Source organism: Globicephala melas, chromosome 8, assembly GCF_963455315.2.
Source record: "Globicephala melas chromosome 8, mGloMel1.2, whole genome shotgun sequence".
Classification (NCBI taxonomy): domain Eukaryota; kingdom Metazoa; phylum Chordata; class Mammalia; order Artiodactyla; family Delphinidae; genus Globicephala; species Globicephala melas.
Window position 1 is genome coordinate 50,786,445 of NC_083321.1, and position 22,499 is coordinate 50,808,943.

The 22,499-nt window shown below is 40.2% G+C and overlaps 1 protein-coding gene across 3 annotated transcripts in view; it reads right to left on the bottom strand.

Annotated features, from left to right (window-relative positions):
• The window catches only part of FAM168A (family with sequence similarity 168 member A), a 200,365-nt gene that overhangs the window by 20,845 nt on the left and 157,021 nt on the right, over window positions 1–22,499 (bottom strand). For 2 of the 3 annotated variants that reach the window (XM_060303670.1, XM_030836141.2), the window contains exons 3-4: window positions 4,450–4,530; window positions 302–328 (exon numbers count right to left, since the gene is read on the bottom strand). In XM_060303670.1, the coding sequence (XP_060159653.1) occupies window positions 302–328; window positions 4,450–4,530 (108 nt within the window). The remainder of the gene's footprint in view (window positions 1–301; window positions 329–4,449; window positions 4,531–22,499) is intronic. The other variant, XM_030836143.2, reaches the window with a different exon arrangement.

The window sequence follows — 22,499 nt, forward strand, 5'->3', positions numbered from 1 at the left end:
GTGAGGGTAAAGGTTTCCGACCTAGGTCAGATGGGACCCCAGAGGTGAGGAAGGGGAGAGACGCCTTTTAGTGCCATGATCCTTCACTGCTGCCCTAGGGGACGGTTCGTGTGTGTCTCCAACCCATGATTTTGCACCATCAGACATGTTCCTGCATGCTTCAGGAACTGCTGCTGAGCCACCTGGGGGAGCCCAAGCCTAGGGGATGGGATTTGGGGAGGGAAGGAGAGGGGATCTACTTTTGTTACGAGATAACACATTCATAGGCCATAATACAGATGAGGAAAAATAGCTCTCCTACCATAAGCTGAATGCAGGAACTGAAACTCTGTTGGATAGAAATGTTAGTTGAAATTACCACTAAGAATCTGTGCAAAGTAGTACATATTGCAGTTACAAAAACAAACTTTGTCTTAAAAAAGCAGTTTCCCCCAGGCTACGCAAGAAACAGTGAACGCAGAGGGTGCAAAGTACCTCTACCCTGGAGAGGGTGACAGACTTGCCATCCAGGAAAGCCCATTCATTGAGGAAGGGTATGTCCTTGGATGCCATGACATCCTCCAGGCAGCTGACCCAGAAGCTGCCTGGAAGTATGTAAGTCCAAGTTCCTGCTCTTTGCTTGTCCATGCTAAGAATAAATTTCAAGTCTCCCAAGCATTGCAAAGGGACTTCACACATGACAGAGGCTTTATGTGCTAGAGGAGGTAAAGGTTCAGGGACAAAACCAATCATCTTTGGCCTCTGAAGAGCTCTGTTTAAAGTCCTAGAGGGCCAGGACCAATGCAGAGGCACTTAATTCCCTGAGACCTCTGGGAGAGCGTGGTGCTGTACAAGGGGCACAGACTGTGGGCAGACAGCTTGGCTTTGAATCTGAGCTCCACTGCTTTTTAGCTGTGCAACTTTGGACACGTTATTTAACCTCTCTGAGCAAAACTGAAGGCAAGAAGCTCTAACTCACAAGATTATGGAAAAAAAATTAAGATTTGTGACAAGACTTGCATGGTGTCTGGAACATGGCAGGTGTTCAGAAAACTCAAATTCCTTTTCCCTCCCCTTCCCCAGGTTCATCATATGCAAAATGGGAGTAACTGTACTTTACAATGCTGCTATGGAATCAAGTGAGACAACAGATGACAATGACTGATAAACAGATTTTTTTGTGAGGAGGTATTTCATTTTTACCTATATTAGTTATCCTGTTTATCCTTTCCCTTCATTTTCAAGTCAGATTACCATTAATATGACCCATCTTTTGGTCTCCAGATTTTGAAAACAAGTCTCTATTGGCTCTGCCTTCTGCAGGGCCAAACAGTTCTTAAGTAAGATCCCTGAAGTCACTAAGAGCTTGGAAGAAAGCTTCAAGTACCCACATTGCTTTCAGAACCAATGAAGGAGTGAAATATTTCCCTGCATCCTGGATAGAGGACATCTTTGGGTATTTAGAGCTGCTAAAAATAGCTCTTTCTGAAGCAACTTCTTGGTCTTCTTGAAAAAGCTGAGAGGAATTTAAACCTGAGAGCCTGGCTCCTTTGCAGGCTTCTATCCCGCAGGCATCTCTCAGCATCACAAACGGCCAGCTCTGGAAGGAAGCTGAGAGTACGTACACTGTCCTCTCTGACCTTGAGTCAGCTCCTCCACTGCAGTCAGAAGACCTGGTAGAAGCAGAGGCCAGCCTCCCAACATATGACACGGACCAGCTGTGTGTATGTGTAACTCCAAAGGGAAAAGGATCTGCCCAAAGTCACACCAAAATCAGTAGCAGAGTTAGTGCTATAACTCCAGTCTTCCAACTCCCAGTTTGGGGCTTTCTGACACAATGTGCTAATACCACCCTGTCTAGTGGACTGTGTGAGAAAATGGTCTGGGTTGGTTTAGTCACAGCTTAGAAATATGTTGACTTTTCAAAAGTAAAATTGGGGAAAATCAAGTTAGACGTGGGTTGATATTTTGTGTGCTTTAAAATTAAAACTTAATCAGTACTTTACACATGCCAGGAGCTTTCCAATCTCTCCCTTCCCCACGTCCCCACAATCTCAGGCTCTTCCTGTCTGCTCTCCCTTTCCTCTCTAATCTGACTGCTCTAGTCTAACACCTCAATTTCTCTCTAGCCGACTGCAACTATAATGTTGTGGTTAAGAATGCATGTGGGGGGCTTCCCTGGTGACGCAGTGGTTAAGAATCCGTCTGCCAATGAAGGGGACACAGGTTCAAGCCCTGGTCCGGGAAGATCCCACATGCCGTGGATCAACTAAGCCCGTGAGCCACAACTACTGAGCCTGTCTGTGCTCTAGAGGCCATGAGACACAACTACTGAAGCCCGCGCGCCTAGAGCCCATGCTCTGCAACAAGAGAAGCCACCTCAATGGGAAGCCCGCACACTGCAATGAAGAGTAGCCCCCGCTCACTGCAACTAGAGAAAGCCCGCGCGCAGCAACGAAGACCCAACACAGCCAAAAATAAAAATAAATTTAAAAAAAAGACCCAATGTAGCCAAAAATAAACAAATAAGTAAATAAATAAATTAATTAAAAAATGAAAAAAAGAATGCATGCAGGGACTTCCCTGTTGGCGAAGTGGTTAAGAATCCACCTGCTGATGCAGGGGACACAGGTTCGATACCTGGTCCGGGAAGATCCCACATGCCGTGGAGCAACTAAGCCCATGCACCACAACTACTGAGCCTGCGCTCTAGAGCCCGCGAGCCACAACTACTGAGCCCACGCGCCACAACTACTGTAGCCTGCGCACCTAGAGCCCGTGCTCCACAACTAGAGAAGCCACCGCAATGAGAAGCACGTGCACAGCAACAAAGAGTAGCCCCCGCTCGCCACAACTAGAGAAAGCCTGCGCAGCAATGAAGACCCAAAGCAGCCCAAAATAAATAAGATATAAATAAATTATTTTAAAAAGTCACAATTGCCAAATAAAACAAATGGTATTAAAAAAAAATAATTACTAAACAAGAAAATGAGGGTATTATCATGACATTCCAGGCCTTTCCAAATCTGGCCCTTGCACATCTGTAGTCCAGATTCATCTGTTACGCCGCCACCCTAGAGCCTATGCTTCAACCATTCTCACTACTTCAAGGTTCTTCAGTGTCACTCCTCACACCTCCATGTCTTTGCCCAGGCTCTACTCTGCCCAGAATGCCCAACTCTTCCTCTGTATGTTTAAAAGAATGCCTCTTAACAGCAACAACAAAAAAACAACCAAACAAACAAAAAAGAATGCCTCTTACTTCTCCCTCAAGTCTCCACTGCTAGGTCCTCTGTGAAGCCTCCCCTTACACCCTCAACCCCAGGCAGAGGTTGTTCCCTCCTCCACTTCCTCTCCTCTTGTACATATTCCTTTTACAATATTCACCACACTGTACAGCCACGAATCTGTTCACACGTCAGCTTCCAAATGGACTGTAAGCTACTTCAGGCAAAGACAGCATCCTTCCTTTTTTCTATTCTAGTGGGGAGGACATTCAGCAAATAAATACTTGTTGAGTAAATGAAGAGGAACTTACATAAAACCATCTACAACCATGAGGTAGGTGTAGCACATTTCTCAGAGAGGTGAGGTAACTTGTCTAAGGACTCACAACTAGTGAGTTGAGTAATCAGGATTCAAACCCAGGACTTACTAACTGCAGAGCCCACATTCTTTCTCCTGCTCCTTGAGTATTAAAGCACCAGCTGAGAGTGGCTTGTTTTTTTGAGCGTGGGGGTCAAGATGGTGGTAAAACCTCTGCATTGCTCCCAAACTGAAACAAACTTCTATACTTTCAAATCTATTTCAACCTCTATCCAAGGAGTGTTGGGCCTTTATTATTTTTGAAAAACAAGTTCCTCGCTGCAGCTTGAAAATGTGGCAAGTCTCTCACTCTCTTCCAAATCCACGTCCAGGAAGGGGTGGGTGGGTGGGTGGTGTGTGTGTGTGTGTATGTGTCAACGGCAGCCTCAGGGGAAACCGAGGGGGGGGGTGTGTGTGTGCGTGTATGTGTCAACGGCAGCCTCAGGGGAAACTGAGGATATGTATGTGTGTGTGTGTGCGCGTGTGTGTGTGTCAACGGCAGCCTCAGGGGAAACCGAGGGTGAGGGTGTGTGTGTGTGTGTGTGTGTGTGTGTCAACGGCAGCCTCAGGGGAAACCGAGCAAAAACTGGGTGTGGATACTGGCAGAGCAGAAAAGGTTCTGTGAGGAGGATACACATCTCAGATATTCCAGCAGAAGAGAGATGGGCCAACTTTAAGTCCCAAGGAGAATGGAAGAAATTCTATTCCCGGAGGCTGAACTGCCCCAGTTCCCAGAGGGGACTCCCTGAACAATCAAGCGTGGACAGGCTGAGCCCAGAGCAATTTAGGACATGGAAAGGCCAGCAAGTGTTTCGGGCTTTTTTTTCCCAAATAGAGCCTCACCTCCCACCCCACTCACCACTGTTGGCTTCACTTTTTCCTTACCTGGAGCATAACTGGGGCTATTGGTGGGGTACAGGCTGGGATTGTAGGCAGGGGCTGCAGCTGGATAGGCTGTAGGGTAACCTATGAAGAGACAAAAAAGTATCATTTAGTTGGGCAAGAAGAAAGCAGATTTCTGAGGAAATGGAATCCAAGTCCCAAGCTTGGCCTTCAGCCTCTTCATGGGCCATTTCAGGTAGTATATGTGACTGCTTTTAGCCTCTCAAGAAAAATCACCAATACCACAGTCCCAACATATACACATTTTTCTGTCTGTTTTTTCAAAGCAGTACAAGAGATATATGTCTATATGCTCACTGTAAAAAACCCTGAAACACTATGGAAGTATGTATGGTAGAAAGTGTAAGTTTACTTTCACATTCCTGCCATAATACTACTCTCCTCCCCAGAGATAATAGCAGTTTGGCATCTATGTCTCCAGACAGTTTTCCATGCATTTTTATACACATATATTCAGTGGTGAGCTAGTAAATATTTAACAACTGGCTCAAGGGGATTGGGGCGGAGCCCTATTTGTAGCATTTGCTAAGTTCCATGGTGTAAGCACTCCCAACCATGGCCAATTTCAAGCTACCAACATCAATGAATAAGTATAAGTAGCTGAGAAGCTCACAATTGGGTCTAGAGAGCCCACACAAGCCTGATCCAGTCCACCACTGCATATTATATATAAGGATTAAAAAAACGTTTTTTAATTGTGACAAAATATATATAAAATTTGTGATTTTAACCATTTAAGTGTACAATTCAGTGGCACTAATTACATTCACAATGTTGTGCAACCATCCCCACTATGTATTTCTAAAAGTTTTTAACCACCCCAAACAGAACTCTGTACCCGTTAAGCAATAACACTCCATTCCCTCTTCCCATAACCCATCTTAACTTCTTTTTTTTTAATATGTTTATTGGAGTATAATTGCTTTACAATGGTATGTTAGTTTCTGCTTTATAACAAAGTGAATCAGTTCTACATATACATATATTCCCATATCTCTTCCCTTTTGCGTCTCCCTCCCTCCCACCCTCCCTATCCCACCCCTCTAGGTGGTCACAAAGCACCGAGCTGATCTCCCTGTGCTATGCGGCTGCTTCCCACTAGCTATCTGTTTTGCATTTGGTAGTGTATATATGTCCATGCCACTCTCATTTTGTCCCAGCTTACCCTTCCCCCTCCCCGTATCCTCAAGTCCATTCTCTAGTAGGTCTGCATCTTTATTCCTGTCCTGCCCCTAGGTTCTTCATGATTAACTTCTAATCTACTTTCTGTCTCTATGAATTTGCCTATTCTAGATACTTTATGTATTCTAACACATGGAATCAAACACTATTTATCCTTTTGTGCCTGGCTTCTTAGCATAATTTTTTCAGAGTTCATTCATGTTTTAGCATGTATCAGAACTTCATTCCTTTTTATGGCTGAGTAATATTCCACTGTATATATATACCACATTTTGTTTATCCATTCACCTGTTGATGGACACTTGGGTTGTTTCCACCTTTTGGATATTGTGAATAATGCTGCTGTGAACACTGATATACAAGTATCAGTTTGAGTCCCTGTTTTCAATTTTTGGGGGTATATACTGAGGAGCAGAATTGCTGGGTTATATGGTAATTTTATCTTTAGCTTTTTGAGGAACCACCAAACTGTTTTTCACAGTGGCTATACCATTTTACACTCCCACCAGCAATGCACGAGGGTTCCAATTTTTACACATCCTCACCAACACTTGTTATTTTCTATTTTTTTTAAATTATAGCCATCCTAGCAGGTGTGAATTGGTATCTCTTTGTGGTTTTGATGTGCATTTCCCTAATGATTAATGATGCTGAACATCTTTTCATGTGCTTACTGGTCATTTGTACATTTGTTTGGAGAAATGTCTATTCAAAACATGTGCCAATTTAAAAAGTCGGGTTGTTTTGTTGTTGAGTTGTAGGACTTTTTAATGTATTCTGGATATTAAACCTTTATCAGATTTGTCATACTGAGTGAAGTAAGCCAGACAGAGAAAGACAAATATATGATATCGCTTATATGTGGAATCTAAAAAAAAAATGGTACAAATGAACTTATTTACAAAACAGAAATAGAGTCACAGATGTAGAAAACAAACTTATGGTTACTGGGGGGGAAAGTGGGGTGAGGGGGATAAATTGGGAGATTGGGATTGACATATACAACACTACTATATATAAAATAGATAACTAATAAGGACCTACTGTATAGCATAGGTCAGTTCTCTGTAATGAACTATATGGAAGAAGAATCTAAAAATGAGTGGATATATGCATATGTATAACTGATTCACTTTGCTGTTCAGCAGAAACTAATAACATTGTAAATCAACTATACTCCATTAAAAACTAAGAAAACAAAAAAACTTTATCAGATTTAATTTTGATGAAATCCAATTTATCTATTTTTCCTTTGTTGCTCATGTTTTTGGTGTCATATCTAAGAATACACTTGCTAAATCCAAGGTCATGAAGATTTACCCTATATTTTCTTCTAAGAGTTTTAAGGCTTTGACCCTTATATTTATATCATTGATCCTTTTTTTTTGGCTGTGCTGCATGGCTTGTGGGGATCTTAGTTCCCTGACCAGGGACTGAACCCGGGCCCTCGGCAGTGAAAGCATGGAGTCCTAGCCACTGGACTGCCAGGGAATTCCCATCATTAATTCATTTTTGTATATGGTGTGAGATAAGGGTAAATGTTGTTTTAAATTCTATTTTTTCACTTTAACATTATAAGCATTTTCCCACATAATTCTCTTCAAAACACTTTTTAATATCTTGATAATATTCCATTATGTAGATATAGCAAATTATTTAACCATAACTCTGTTTTTATAGGTTTAGGTTGTTTTCAAATTTTCATTATTATAAATAAAGGTATGAGAACAACCCAAATAAATCTTTGGCTGCATTTCTGATTATTTTTTCAGGAATGAGTTCTAGAAGTGAGCTTTCTAGGTCAAAAGATAGTGCTATTTTTAAAGCCCATTCATTCAACAAATATTTCAGTATCTACTCTGTGCCAGACACTGTGATCCCTGCCCTTGTGGAGCTTATATTTTAAGAGGGTTGGAGAAGGCAGTGGATAAATAGTAAATATTAAAAAAACAGTCTTAAGTGCTATGGAAAAGAGAAAAAGGGCAGGGTAAAGGGCATCAGATGTGCCACGGTGTTGAGACTGCACTATTAAATAGGGTAACCAGTATAAGACACACTGAGAAAGTAAGGTTTCCACACAGACTTGAAGGAAATAGAGTTAACCAAGCAAGATGGCTGAAGGAAGAGCATTTCACAGGAAGGAAAGAGTCAGTTCAAAGGCCCTAAGTTGGGAGTATATGATATGGGATATGTCTGAGGAATAGCAAAGAGGCCAGTGTAGCTGAAGTGGAACAAGCGAGGGGGAAAGTAGTTGTAGAGGAGTCAGAGAGATAGAAGGCTGGTCAGTTCGTGTAGGGCCTTCAGGCTACTGTAAGGACTTCAACTTTTACTCTGAGTGAAATGAGAAGCCATGATGGGGTCTTGAGCAGAATAATAACATGGTCTGACTTATGTTTGAAAAGAGTCACTCTGATTGCTGTGTGGAAAACAGACTATAATGGGGGGAGAGTAGAGAAGCAGAGAGACCAGTTAGGAGGCTACTGCAAACTCCTTGCAATAGATGATGGGGCTCAGATCAGGGAAGTAGCAGCAGAAATGATGAGAAGTGACATGCTAAGAATCTTCACATACTTTGCCACACTGCTTTCTAGAAAGACTATCAATTTGTACTCACACTAGCAGTGTGTAAGTGCCTGTCTCATTGCTCCCTGCAGTTTTTAAATGCTCATTGGTATTTTGACCGACAATGGAAAGCTGATTTTTTTTTTTTATTCTTTTTTTTTTTTTTTTTTTTTGCAGTACGCGGGCCTCTCACTGTTGTGGCCTCTCCCGTTGCAGAGCACAGGCTCCGGACGCGCAGGCTCAGCGGCCATGGCTCACGGGCCCAGCCGCTCCGTGGCATGTGGGATCTTCCCGGACCGGGGCACGAACCCGCATCCCCTGCATCAGCAGGCAGACTCTCAACCACTGCGCCACCAGGGAAGCCCTGGAAAGCTGATTTTAAAAGTCAAAGATTAAATCCCCAAATCCCTAAAAGCTTCTTTGGGATTTATAAATATTGAGCTTTAATAATGTATCTTTGTTAATATACCTTTCCCTAAATCCTTTCCAATTCCAAAGAAAATTCATCTCTCTTTACTCCCAATCATTTTCTGATTTCAGAACCAAGGCAGCCAACTTGTCACTTAATTAGCAATATGGAGGTCTGCCACTTCTCAAGGAGAAAGTCAAGGGTTTAATTTGGGAAGCGAAGTGACCTGGTCTCATGGCTGAAATCTGTATTCAGCTTCATGTGAGAGATTGTACAGCCAAGGGTAATCATACCCCTATTATGTCATTTCAGATGTCTTTTACTTTAGGGGCAATTACAGGATCTTCCTTCAGTGTTTCTAAGTAGAATTATTTTTCATTCACTTGAATTTGGCAGGTATCAAAGAATGGCAGCATCAGAAAAAGCCCTCTTAATTTTCTAGGTGACATCCTTAGGCTGAGAAAAAGGAAGGGATTATAGAGGTTAGAAGCACCTTCAAGGCCATTTGAGGCTAGGGCTACTCTGCAACACACTCACGCATCATTCATCCCTGCTCTTACGCCTCTACTGACCATAATAAACTCTGTCCTTTCCTGAGACTCGGCAGCCCCCTCCACTGTGAAACTGCTCTGATTGTCTGAAAGGGACTTCTCATACTTCACCAAACTCTACCTGTACCTTCTACCCTGTAGAACAGAACAAATTTGAAGACACATGCGTCCCCAATGACAGAACTTACCACAGTGTACTTCGACGGTTTGTTTACATTTCCTGTCCTCCCCCCTTTCCCCAATCTGTAAGCTTCTTGAAGGCATAGCTATGGCTCATTTGCCTGTACACAACAGCTCTTGATCAGTTCCTATTTTCTACTCCCTGAGCATACCACCACCTCCTCTTCCCCTCAGCCTGGACAGCAAGCATCCAAGCTTCTCAAACACAGGGTGGTGATGAATAAATAGTCTGTGTGGCCAGTAGAGAGTATCCCTTCCCAACCATCAACTTCCCCTGTCCAAAAAGGGCATCATATGAAAGCTGGGCTTCCTTCCTACAACTTTTCTGGGTTTGTTTTGTTTATTTTGTTTCCTTGTCCCCAACTGATATTACTCATCCTGCTGCCTCTGTTGATGATGCTGGCATCTCTAGTGCCTAGCACAGATAACTGTAGAGAATAGGTACTCAATAAAGAGATTACCCAGGGCATTGTATTCTGGAGCTATGAAAGGTTTAAAAACAAAAGAAACAAATCCAAGAGGGTCCCTGGCTTTGAGAGTGTCACCAAGTAATGAGAGAGAAAAACAGATGAGTGGACAGTTAGAATGCAGCCCGAAAAGTGCCATGACAAGGATGTAAAGTGAGCAGAAAAGGGGCCTTTATCTACCAACATTTATTTAGTACCTATTGTCTGCCAGGGATTATACTGGGCACTAGGTGTCCCTTGATGTGGACAAAAAAAGGGGAGGAAGAACATTCCAGGCAGAAGGATGAAGGGTAGCATTTTGGGGACATCCATAAGTGGCTTGCCTTGTACCTTCCTTGGCTCTATGAAGCAGGACTGATGGGTTAACCACACCTAAAAGGGTAGGTTGCCTTTTAGGTCTTGATCTCATCATTTTGTCTTCTTGTGACCATATCTCCCTTTACAGTCACTGACCCTAACTTACCTTTTCAGTTTCATCTGTCCACTACCTATGCCCAAGTTTCATATTGCTAGACTGGACTGCTGTCCTGAACTCCAGACTCATAGTATCTAACTACCTACTTAACATCTCCACTTGGATGTTTGCTAGACATCAAGGCTATATGGGTAGAGTGGCTAAGAGTATGGTCTCTGGAGCTAGATCTAAGCTTAGGTTTGAATTCCAGCAACACCACTAATTATTTGTGTGACCTTGGGCCACTTACTTAACCTCTCTGTGCTTTAGTTTTCTCATTTGTAAAGTGGGAATAATAATATTATTTACTTAATAGGTTGCTATAAGTATTAAATTAGTAAGACCTCAAAGTACTAGGAGCCAGGCAAACAGTTAAGACTTCAAAAAGTTAGCTATTATTATTTTAAACTTATGACATTCAAAAACTAAATATTTACTTTTATCTTCCCATTCCCTTCCAAATCTGTTCTCTAAGCTTCTTCTCCACACCAGTAAATGACAACTCATTCTTCTAGCTCCTCAGGCCAAAAATCTTAGAGTCATCCTTGACTCTACTCTTCTTCTCCTATCCACATCTAATCCATCAGCAAATCCTTTCAGTTCCACCTTTAGAATATATTTAAAATCTGACCACATCTCATTGCCTACATACTTTCTATCCTAGTCCAAGTCATTGTTATTTCTCACCTAGATTATTGCAATAGCTTCTTAAGGGGTCTCCCTGCTTCTACCTTTGATCCTATGCAGTCTCTTTACCACAGCAGCCAGAACAGATCCATTAAAACATTAAATCAGATCATGACACTCCTCTCTTTAAGCCCCACAGTAGCTTCCCAAGACAATTATGGTGAAATCCTTTCAATGACCCATCAGCTACCTCTCTAACCTCCTCTCCTTGCCCACATGCTAATCTACTCCAGCCACACTGGCCTCCTTGCTGTTCTTCAAATGTGTCAAGCACTTTCCCATCTCAGAGCCTTTACCCTGACCCTTTCTTCCCTTCTGGAACTCTGTTCAAAGGTCACCTTACATTCTAAAATACTACCTTCAACTTTCATTACTCTCTGTGCTCCTTATCATGCTTTGTTTTCCTTCACAGCAGTTAACAACCTGATATACTATATGTTTACGTATTTATGGGAGACTGCCGATCTCCCACTACTAGAATGTAAGTTTCAGGTCATAGTAACACTTGCTAGACTGGCTATTACCTGCTGAAGTCTCCTCTCAGCACACTCCCAAGACTCTGGATAGGTTCTGCCCCACCAAAGCGAGTGGAGCGCACTCCAAGTCCCAGTTCCCCAAGACTGCCTGGATCTGTTAAAGTGCATTGGGGGTAAAGACATGGAATTCAAATAATATACCATGGATATTTCACCCACCACTCAGACAAAAGATATTTTCATACGTGCTAAGTCATTCAAGCCTCAAAACAACACTAATGTTACTTTCCCCATTTTGTAGATAAGGAAATCAAGGCTCAAAGAGGTAAAGTGGTATTTTGGCTTTGATTATTCAGTAAATCAGTGGTAGAAACTGGCCTTTTCCACACTTACCAAATAACTATGACTTGCTCCTTGGAAACAAGTGTGCCCCTCCTGTATTTATATTCTTTGGAGGTCAAGAGTGAAGAGAATAAATGGACACAAGTGAGCTTTTCTCCTCTGTACCTCAAAGGCTACAGTAGTGATCAGGTTTCCTAGGATTCTGATGCGTACATTTTAACTGCTTTACAGATGTTAATACAATCTAATCCCTTTTACTTGTTACTAGGATTAGGACTGAAGAAATGTAAAGCTATTTTCTTGATTAATATGGAAATTAGAAATTACTTTCAAGAGAAATCAGAAACTATTTCTGAAACTACTTGATCTTTAGGAAGTAAAAATAGCAGAGTATCAAAAAGATAGTGGAAGACTAACTCCTTGGGTCAGGAAGACAAAGAGGATTACTCCTTTGTGAGCAGGGGGAACACTTATGCAATGAAGACAGAGCTTTAGCTCTGAAGCTCATAATTAAAATGAAGAAAACTGTCCCCCAATCCTAGGGGCGACCAAAAAAACCATACAAGCAAAACAAAAATCTTTAATTCTCTCAAAATAAAAAAGAAGAGGGCAAGAGGAAGGATACAGTTTTGAATCTGTAACACGTTCTGAGCACTGTGCCAGGCACTTCTTTATCTGACTTAATTTTTACCCTAACTCTATGAAATACATTATTAGTCCCATTTTATAGATGAGGATATTGAAGCTTAGACTTATCTTACACAACTACTAAAAAGAGAGTGGAGACAGAACTGGGCCTGTTGAATGAGACAAAGTCCATTCTAACAACCTCCCTCAAAACATGAGTCTACTTTGCATAAACCTCTGGATTTGGCTGCCGTTTTCTTTGCCAACATTCTTTTACTTCAGATTCAAAACCTGAGAAAACAGGAAATTACTCAGGAGAATCGATTTGGTCAAAGATGGTGCAGTTATTTAAAAAAAAAAAAAAGCTATTCTGTTCCCACTCAGTATCCTAATATAGGTCATGCTCACGTTACTGAAAAGCATCACACAGGCACTGAATTACACAGTTAAAAGAGGTATTAGAGATGATTGAGTCTAATTTGACACTCAGCACTGTAATATCTTCTATAGTGGCCCACATGGCTGGCCACATGGCCTCTGCCAGGACACCTTCTAATGATGGTGTGTTCAGAATCTCTTGAGGCAGTCAAAGCTCCTGTTGGAGAGCTCTGGAGGTTAAGAAATTCTTTACTCTGTGCTAAAAATCAACCTTGTAAGGACTCTAACCCTGAACAGCTTCTAAACTACTGGTCCTAGTTCCACCTTCACAGAACATGTCTGTTTCCTCTGCTCCAGCACAACTGTCCACAGATATGAAGATATCTGTTATTCTTCCTGAATTTTCTCTTGCTCAAATCCAGACTCAATTCCTTCAACTCTTCCCCATCCTGATTGTCCACCTTTGGTCAGACTTCAATTTACAAATCATCTTCCCTTAAAATAATTCCATTTTCTTCCTGCCTCGCTCACTCTACTTTTTTTCCCTTGATTTAAAAAAAAAAAAAAAGAACTGAATTGACACAACAAGACTGGTAATAAGTGGTCAATGAAGGCCTAAAGTGACTTAATCCAGATTTCTTCATCATTATCCATCAGCATAGTTAGCACCTAGCAGATGCTTACCGTGCCAAGCATGGTGCTAGGTTCTCTACATAGAGCTTACAGTCTAACAGGGAAGTAACATAGATTATTTATATTAATCTATAGGCAATATATATGATATATAATCAGAGAATGTTGGGGTATTCTAGAAATGCTGAGGAAGGAGTGAAGAACAGGTCTGGGACAGTTGGGAATAGCTTTTCAGATGAAGAAAGATTTTAGCTGGCCTTGAACAATGAATAAGAGGAGTTTGTCAGAGGTGTGTGAGGGTGCGGACAAAGAAATATATATTCGTTTCATGCATGAAGGCATGAAAATGTACCCCATATCAGGCAAATGGCAAATAGTTCAGTGTGGTTGGAGGTTACAGTGAGTGGGGAAGAGTGGCAGGAAATGAAGGTTTAAAAAATACGCTGGGGGGGCTTCCCTGGTGGTGCAGTGGTTGAGAGTCCGCCTGCCGATGCAGGGGACACGGGTTCGTGCCCCAGTCCGGGAAGATCCCACATGCCGCGGAGCGGCTGGGCCCATGAGCCATGGCCGCTGAGCCTGTGCGTCTGAAGCCTGTGCTCCGCAACGGGAGAGGCCACAACAGTGAGAGGCCCACGTACCGCAAAAAAAAAACAACACTGGGGACAGATTGTGAAGAGATCTGAATGTCAGGCTAAGACATGGAATTTAAGAATCCATTGGAGGATTTTAAATTGGAGAGTTTCAAATTTGTGTTTTATAAAAACAACTACAGTAGCAATGTAGAAAGGGGTTCAGAGTGGGTGAGATCAGAGAAAGAGGGACCAGATGGGAAGTTGGTGCAACAGCCCAAAGGCAAAGCTAAAACATTAACAATGGGATAAAGAGAGTGGAATTACAAAGATGTTTAGGAGACAGAGCTCACGAAACTTCATCCTGACAGCAAAATCATTTTTATTGCACTGAGCTGAAAGTCTAAAAGATAGGAAACATTCTAACTGCAGGGTTTGTGGGCTTTTTTCCCCCTTTTCTTTAAATAGGCAGAAGGAAAGAAAATAAATTAAATGGACCCTTGAATGTGTTCGCTCCAGATAAAAAGCCTAAATCTGAATTCCTCTTACTAGTTGGGAGGCCTGGCTGCTAAGAGTGCTATACTGGTGGGAATGTAGGTCAGGGAGGCAGGCAGCAGTTCTGCAGTGCTGGCTCTGGAGCAGCCCATCAGACCTGAATCTGAGGAAGCCTGTTCACTGGATTCAAGGCCCACCCACCCGGCCTCCCACTAGTGAGCCCCAGGGAAATATAAGGGTGTAAGTGAGGCATTGTTCTTAGTTGGGGCAAGGCAACTCCCCCGTGAGGTAACAAGAAAGGGGGCACTATCCTGTAATCAACTGTGCTCTGAGTTACGTTGTTACATCTTCAGGGAGAACTCATCCATCAGGTGAAAGGCCACCAACCTGCGGGTCATTCACCTTGGCTGGGCCCTAGAAGAGAAAGGCTGCTGAAACCAGAGCAGGCCTAGCTTGGTATGTCTTCAGTGTAAAAACAATATCATAACAAAAAAAGATAAGAAAATAGGCTAGGTTCAAGCTAGTAATAAAATTGCTACTAAGTAAGCACATAGGTAAGTGTGTTCCTACTCCTCACGGGAAACATTCTTTTACAAATCTAAAAATATCACCGAAGTTCCCTATCTGCCAGTATGGGAGAAATTTTAATGGAAAGCAGATGGCCTATTCTGTCTCAACCACCACTCCAGGAGTATGCTGCTGCTCCCCCCGCCCCGCCACCATCTATAAGACAGATGGGAGGTGCTCAGCACTTTACAGACTGTTCGTGAATGATTCCTGCCCTCCCTGCATTTATCTTTTAAAAGAGATAAAAAAGCAAGATGAAATCTTGCAAACTGATGATTTGGTCCATGAATCCCTTTTCCTCCCAGATAAATTCACTCTTTCATTTCATTATTCTGTTTAACAAGATTTGGTAAAGGAAAGAATCTTGCTCAGATTCAATAAAATATATTGGGATACTTGGTTTTTCATGTGAAGAAAAAATAATTAGATCCCCCCCTCTCACTTCTCCAATTCCAGAAAGACCAAAGACCTAAATTAAACAAAGAAACAAAAACTTTAAAACTATTAGAAAAAAAAAAAAAGGAGAATATCAGTTTGACCTTGGGATTAGAAAGTATCAATATTTCTTAGATGAGACCAAAAGGTTGATAAATTTAACTTATCAAAATTTAAATCTGTATGACAAGATGCTATAAACAGAGTGAAAAAGCAAGCACAGAGGGCTTCCCTGGTGGCGCAGTGGTTGAGAGTCGGCCTACCGATGCAGGGGACACGAGTTCGTGCCCCGGTCTGGGAAGATCCCACATGCCGCGGAGTGGCTGGGCCTGTGAGCCATGGCTGCTGAGCCTGCGCGTCTGGAGCCTGTGCTCCGCAACGGGAGAGGCCACAACAGTGAGAGGCCCACATACCGAAAAAAAAAAAAAAAAAATAGCAAGCACAGAGTAAGAAAAGATATTTATCACACATTTAAAAAGAACTAGTATCCAGAATAAAGAACTCATATTAATCAGTAAGAAAATGAAAATAAGGCAAGAGAATCTAATCATGCAATTCATGGAAGAAATCACTCAAATGAGTCGGGAGATGGAGGAGAAAAGAAAAAGATGTTCAACGACACTAGTAATCAGCAAAATGCAAGTAGATGGAATACAATATCATTTCACACCTATCAGACTGACAAATATTTTGAAGTCTGACAATATCAAGTGTTAGGAAGGATCTGAAACAATGGGAATTAATAAAAGCATTCTGAAAGGCAATTTTGTATTACCAAATAAAGACATACAACCTAGCAGAATCTGTTTCTAAGTATATAAGCTTGGGGAACTGGAATTGGAGCTGGGCCTTGTGGAATAGGCAGGATTCTGACAGGCAAAGATAAAAGAACTGGCATTCCCAAATAAAAACTGTATAAGCAAGGTCATAGAGACAGGAAACCATTTGAGGAATAGCCAGACTCTTTTCCAAAGTGGCTATACCATTTTTACACTCCTAGCATCAGTATATAAGAGTTTTAATTTCTCCATATCCTTGCCAACACTTGTTATTATCTGCCTTTTTAATTATAGCCATTCTAAGGGTGTTAAATAGAACCTTACTGTGGTTTTGATTTGCATTTCCCTGATGACTAATTATGTTGAACACCTTCTCATGTGTTTATTAGCCATCTTTATATCTTCTTTGGAGAACTATCTATTCAGATTCTTTGCAAATTTCTTAATTGGGTTGTCTTTATTATCGACTTGTAAGAGTTCTTGACATATAAACATTGGTACAAGTCCCTTATCTGTCAGATGATTTGCAAATATTTTATCCCAAATATGTGGGTTGTCTTTTTGTTTTACTGATGGTGTCCTTTGAAGTACAAAAGTTTTAAATTTTGATTAAGTCCAATTTACCTATTTTTTCTTTGGCTTCTTGTGCTACTGGTATCATATGTAAGAAACCCTTGCCAAACCTAAGGTCACAAAGATTTACCTCCAAGTTTTCTTATAAGAGTTTTATAGTTCTAGCTCTTATATTTAGGTCTTTGAACCATTCTGAGTTAATTTTTGTATATGATGTGAAAGAGGGGTCCTATTTCATTCTTTCACATGTAGATATCTAGTTGTCCCAGCACCATATGTTGAAAAGACTGTTCTTTCCCCTACTGAATTGTTTTTGGTACCCTTGTTGAAAATCACTGACTGTAAATACGAGGGTTTATTTCTGGACACTCAATACTATTCCAGTGATCCATATGTCTACCCCTATGCCAAAAACACAGTCTTGATTACCTGTAGCTTTCTAATAAGTTCTGGGAAATTGGGAAGTGTGGGTCCTCTGAATCTGTTCCTGTTCAAGATTGTTTTGGCTAATATGGGTCCTTTGAATTTCCATGTGAAGTTTAGGAATAGCTTGTCAAAATATGCAAACAAGTCAGCTGGGATTCTGATAGGGACTGTGTTGAATCTGTAGATCAATTTGGGGAGTATTACCATCCTAAAAATATTAAATCTTTCAATCCATGAACATGGGATATTTTTCTAATTATTTAGATCGTTAATTTCTTTCAAGAATGTTTTGTAGTTTTCAGAGTTTATGTTTTATGCTTCTTTTGTTAAATTGATTCCTATTTTTTTTGTTTTGATGCTATTGTAAACAGAATTGTTTTCATAATTTCATTTTTGGATTATTTATTACAACTGTACAGAAATATGATTGATTTTTATATATTGATCTTATATCCTGCAACCTTGCTGAACTCATTTACTAGTTCTAATAGTTTCTGCATGGATTCCTCAGAATTTTCTCTATGCAAGATCGTGTCATCTGCAAAGACAGCTAGTTTACTTCTTCCATTCCAATCTGGATGACTTTTATTTCATTTTCTTGCCCAACTGCCCTGGTTAGAACCTCCAGCACAATGTTCAACAGAAGTGGTGAGACCTGAAATCCTTGCCTGTTCACAATGTTATGGGAAAAGCATTCAGTCTTTTTCTATTAAGTACGATGACAGCCATGGGTTTTTCATAAATGTCATGTATCAGGTTGAGGAAGTTCCTTCTATTCCTAGTTTGTTGGAGTTTTTGTTCATTTCTTTGTTTCTTTAAATCATGAAAGGGTATTAGAGTTTGTCAAAAGCTTTTTCTGTATCTATTGAGATGATTATGTGAGTTCTGTCCTTTAATGTTTTAATATGGTGTGTTGCACTGATTGATTTTCCTATGTTGAATGGATCTTCCCCCCTGGGATAAATCCCACTTGGTCATAGTGTGTAATATAACCCTTTCTATACGTTATTGCTCGTTTTGCTACTATTTTGTTGAGGCCTTTTGCATTTATATTCAAGTGGGATATTAGTCTATAGTTTTCTTATGATGTCTTTGTCTGATTTTGGTATCAGGACAATACTTGCCGAGAGTATTCCCCCCTCCTCTATTTTTTGGAAGAGTCTGTGGAAGGTGAATGTTAATTCTTATTTAAATATTTGTTAGAACTCACCAATGAAGATGTTTGTCCTGGGCTTTTCTTTGTAGAAAGTTTGTTTGTTTTTTTACTAATTATGTTATAGGTCTGTTCAGATTTTCTACTTTCACACCATTGCAAAGTTGAAAAATCCTAAATTGAATCATCATAAGTCAGGTACCATCTGTAGTTCTTCCATTTCTCCTAGATATCTGATTTGTTGGCATATAATTGTTCATAATATGCCCTTATAATCCTTTTTATTTCTGTAAAATCAGTAATAATGCCCCCTGTATCATTCCTGATTTTACTAATTTAAGTCTTCTCTCTTTTATTCTTAATCAGTCTAGATAAAAGTTTGTTAATTTTGTTGCTCTTTTCAAAGAACCAACTTTTGATTTATTGATTTTCTCTATTGTTCTTCTGTTTTTTAATTTCATTGATTTCTACTCTAATCCTTATTATTCCCTTCCCTTTACTTGCTTTAGGTTTAGTTTACTCTTTTATTCCCCCCAGTGTGTTAAGGTGGAAGGTTAGGTTACTGAGTTGAGATCACTCTTCTTTTTTTTTTTTGCGGTATGTGGGCCTCTCACTGTTGTGGCCTCTCCCACTGTGGAGCACAGGCTCCGGACGCGCAGGCTCAATGGCCATGACTCACGGGCCCAGCCGCTCCACGGCATGTGGGATCCTCCCGGACTGGGGCACAAATCCGCGTCCCCTGCATCAGCAGGCGGACTCTCAACCACTGCACCACCAGGGAAGCCCCTTTTCTTCATTTTTAATGTTGGCATTTATAGCTATAAATTTCCTTCTAAGTATACTTTAGCTACATCCCATAAATTTTGGTATGGTGTGTTTTACTCATCTCCAAGTATTTTCTAATTTCCCTTGTGATTTCTTCTTTGACCCATTGATTATTCAGGAGTGTGTTATTTTTCACTAAATTGTAAATTTCTCAAATTTCTTTTTATTACTAATTTATGACTTCATTCCATTGTGACTGGAGAACATACTCTGTATGAGTTCAATCCTCTAAATGTACTGAGAGTTGTTTTATGGCCCAGCATACTGACTATCCTGGAGAATGTTTCATGTGTACTGGAGACAACTAAATTCTGTTGTTGGCGTGTCCTACAGATATCTGTTAGGTATAGTTTGTTTCACATATTTTGGGATTCTATTGTTAGGTGTATATATGTTTATAATTGTTATACCTTCATGAATGATTGACTCTTTTATTATTATTATAAAATGTCCCTCTTTAACTCTAGTAACATTTTTTGTTGTTGTTTTAAAGTCTGTTCTGTCTGATAATAGCATAGCCACCCTAGCTTTCTTAACATTAATGGTAGTTATTACTATAAAATAATTACCTACAGCAATAGTAATTTATAATTAATATAAACATAATGATAATAACTTAATTCAATGAATATTTAATGAGTAACTAACTGCCTGCTCTCTTCCAGGCACAGGAGGTTCTTGACTTTTATACTTAAAGAGCTCACAGTCTAGAAAGACATGAAATTAATGAACAACTTCTTCAGAGAACAGGAAGCCAAAAGGAGCAGAGGAATAATAACTCAAGGCCAACACTTCTTTCTTTGGGGGAAAATACTGCTTTCTTTCCTACCAAAGTGGGAAATAATTTTGTGATCCAGGCAAGTAAATCAGCCACAAGCAAAGAGCAAATCAGTTTAATGTGCATGATTCTTGCCCAGACAAGATTTAATCCATTTGCTTTTTGTACCGACACCACATATAATGTATCAGAGGCAGACACACTACTTGTGTTCCCTTTAAAACCCAGAGAGGCCTTGCCTGACAGCCTGGTGGAGTGGGAAGTACACTGGAATTGGATTTAGATTCCAGTAAACCTAAGCTCTAGTCTTAGCTTTGCCACTTACAAGCAGTAAAAACTTGTACACACTTATTGACTTTTCTTAGTCTTTCTTCATCTGTAAAATCAATTTTTTAATAAAAATTTCTACCTCATACAACTGTTATAAGGATTCAATGAAATTACAAATGGTAAAGTTGTAAAGTATTTTACTTCTTATCTATTATTACATGGGGTTCTGCAGACCCTTGTTTTCTAAAGCTTCAGAGAAAATTTGGTAAAGGTGAGTCCAATTTTTTTCTTCCAGTTTTATTGAGATACAATTGACTTATAATAATAAGTTATTGACTTATATAACTGACTTATTATAATTGACTTATAATAACTTATAATAATAAGTTTAAGGTGTACAGCATAATGATTTGACTTACATACATCATGAAATGGTTATCACGATAAGTTTAGTGAACATCCATAATCTCATGTAGATATAAAACTAAATAGAAAAATATATTTTTTATTTGTGATGAGGACGCAGGATTTGCTCTTAGTAAATTTCATATATAAAATACAGCAGTGTTAATTATATTTATCATGTTGTACATTACATTCCTAGTACTTATTTATCTTATAACTGAAAGTTAATTTTGTTTTTAGAAGTCAAATCTGGCTTTGTTAGCAAAGAAGCTGAGACCCAAAGTAAGCCAGTCCAAAGCTGACTACATAGGTAATGTAGGAGGTTTGAGGATACCTCTTCCTTTCTAAGAAGCTCGAAGGAATTGTTAGACTTCAACTATCATTGTTCTAAAAAAGAAAATTTGCTATAAACCAAGTAGGCAAGGGGAGAAGATCCCTTTTGTTTTCTCTGAGGATCTCTGCTGTCTCTTCATAACTCATAAGGAGAAAAATCACCCTGTTCCATCTGGTCCATCCAAAGGGTTGACCAGTCACAACAGATCATCCAAATTAAATTCTCTGAGCCTCAGTTCATTCACCTACAAAGCAAGAACAATCTCTCCCACACTGGCAACCTGTCCCAGACTCTTCCTGCCATGACAGAGAGCTACTCATTAGAAAGGGCAGCCAGATCAAAGGAGTCTTTCCCTCAACCCCATCTCATAATTCTCTGATGTGACCCCGTCCCCTCCCCTCCTCTTCTCTCTCCCTCCCTCCCTCTCTCCTTTCCTTCCTTCCTTTCTCTTCTCCTTCACTTCTCCCTTTGAAATTTACTGAGAATCTACTCTGTACCCATCTTTGTGCTAGGCTCTGGGGATATAATGATGACTAATAAAACAATGGCTACTAATGTTTTAGTACCTAATGAGAGCCTAACTACATACCAGGTGTTTATATATACATATTCATTCTTGGAAATAAAGAAGCAGCATAAAGTAAGTAGAAAGAGAACTAGATTGGCTGCCAAAGTTTTGGTTTCTACTTCCAATTTTGATATTTGTCCATCCATCTATTTACCCAAAAAATATTTAGACAATATTCATGGTATGCCAGGGGCAAGCTGGGTACTAGTAAATCAGATACTGAATTCACTGTGAACTGTAATAAGTTCTTTCCTTAGGCACTTATAAGACCTCAGATTCTTCATCTGAGAATAAGATTGTATTTGATGACCTCTAATGAAATTATAGCTCTAAAACATAATGACAGCCACCATCTGGACTGAGAATATAGATAGACAAGATGAGCAGAAGATGGGCTGGAGAGATCTGAATGGTCAGGTCATAAAAATCTCCTATTGCAAGCTAAGAAGTTTCGACTTTATCCAAAGGACAGTGAAGAATCATTAAAGGGTTTTAAGCACTTGAGTGATGTGGTCAAATTTTCAAGTTAGAAAAATGATTTTAGTTGATTTGTAAAGAATGCATTGGGGAGAAGGTATGTGATAGGAGTCAGAAAGACCAGTTAGGGGGCAGTGTAAATAATCCAAGAAAGAGTAAGAATGGCCTGAATGATAAAGGGTGGGAAGGATGGGGAAGAAAGATGTAATCTGAGAAACATAAAGGTATTTATTTATTTACTTATTTATTTATTTTAAAAGGGAAAACTTGACTATTTAGTAGTTTTTTTTTTTTTTTTTTTTTGGCTGCATTGGGTCTTCGTTGCTGCGCATGAGCTTTCTCTAGTTGCAGTGAGTGGGGGCTACTCTTCGTTGTGGTTCGCAGGCTTCTCATTGTGGTGGCTTCTCTTGTTGGGGAGCACAGGCTCTAG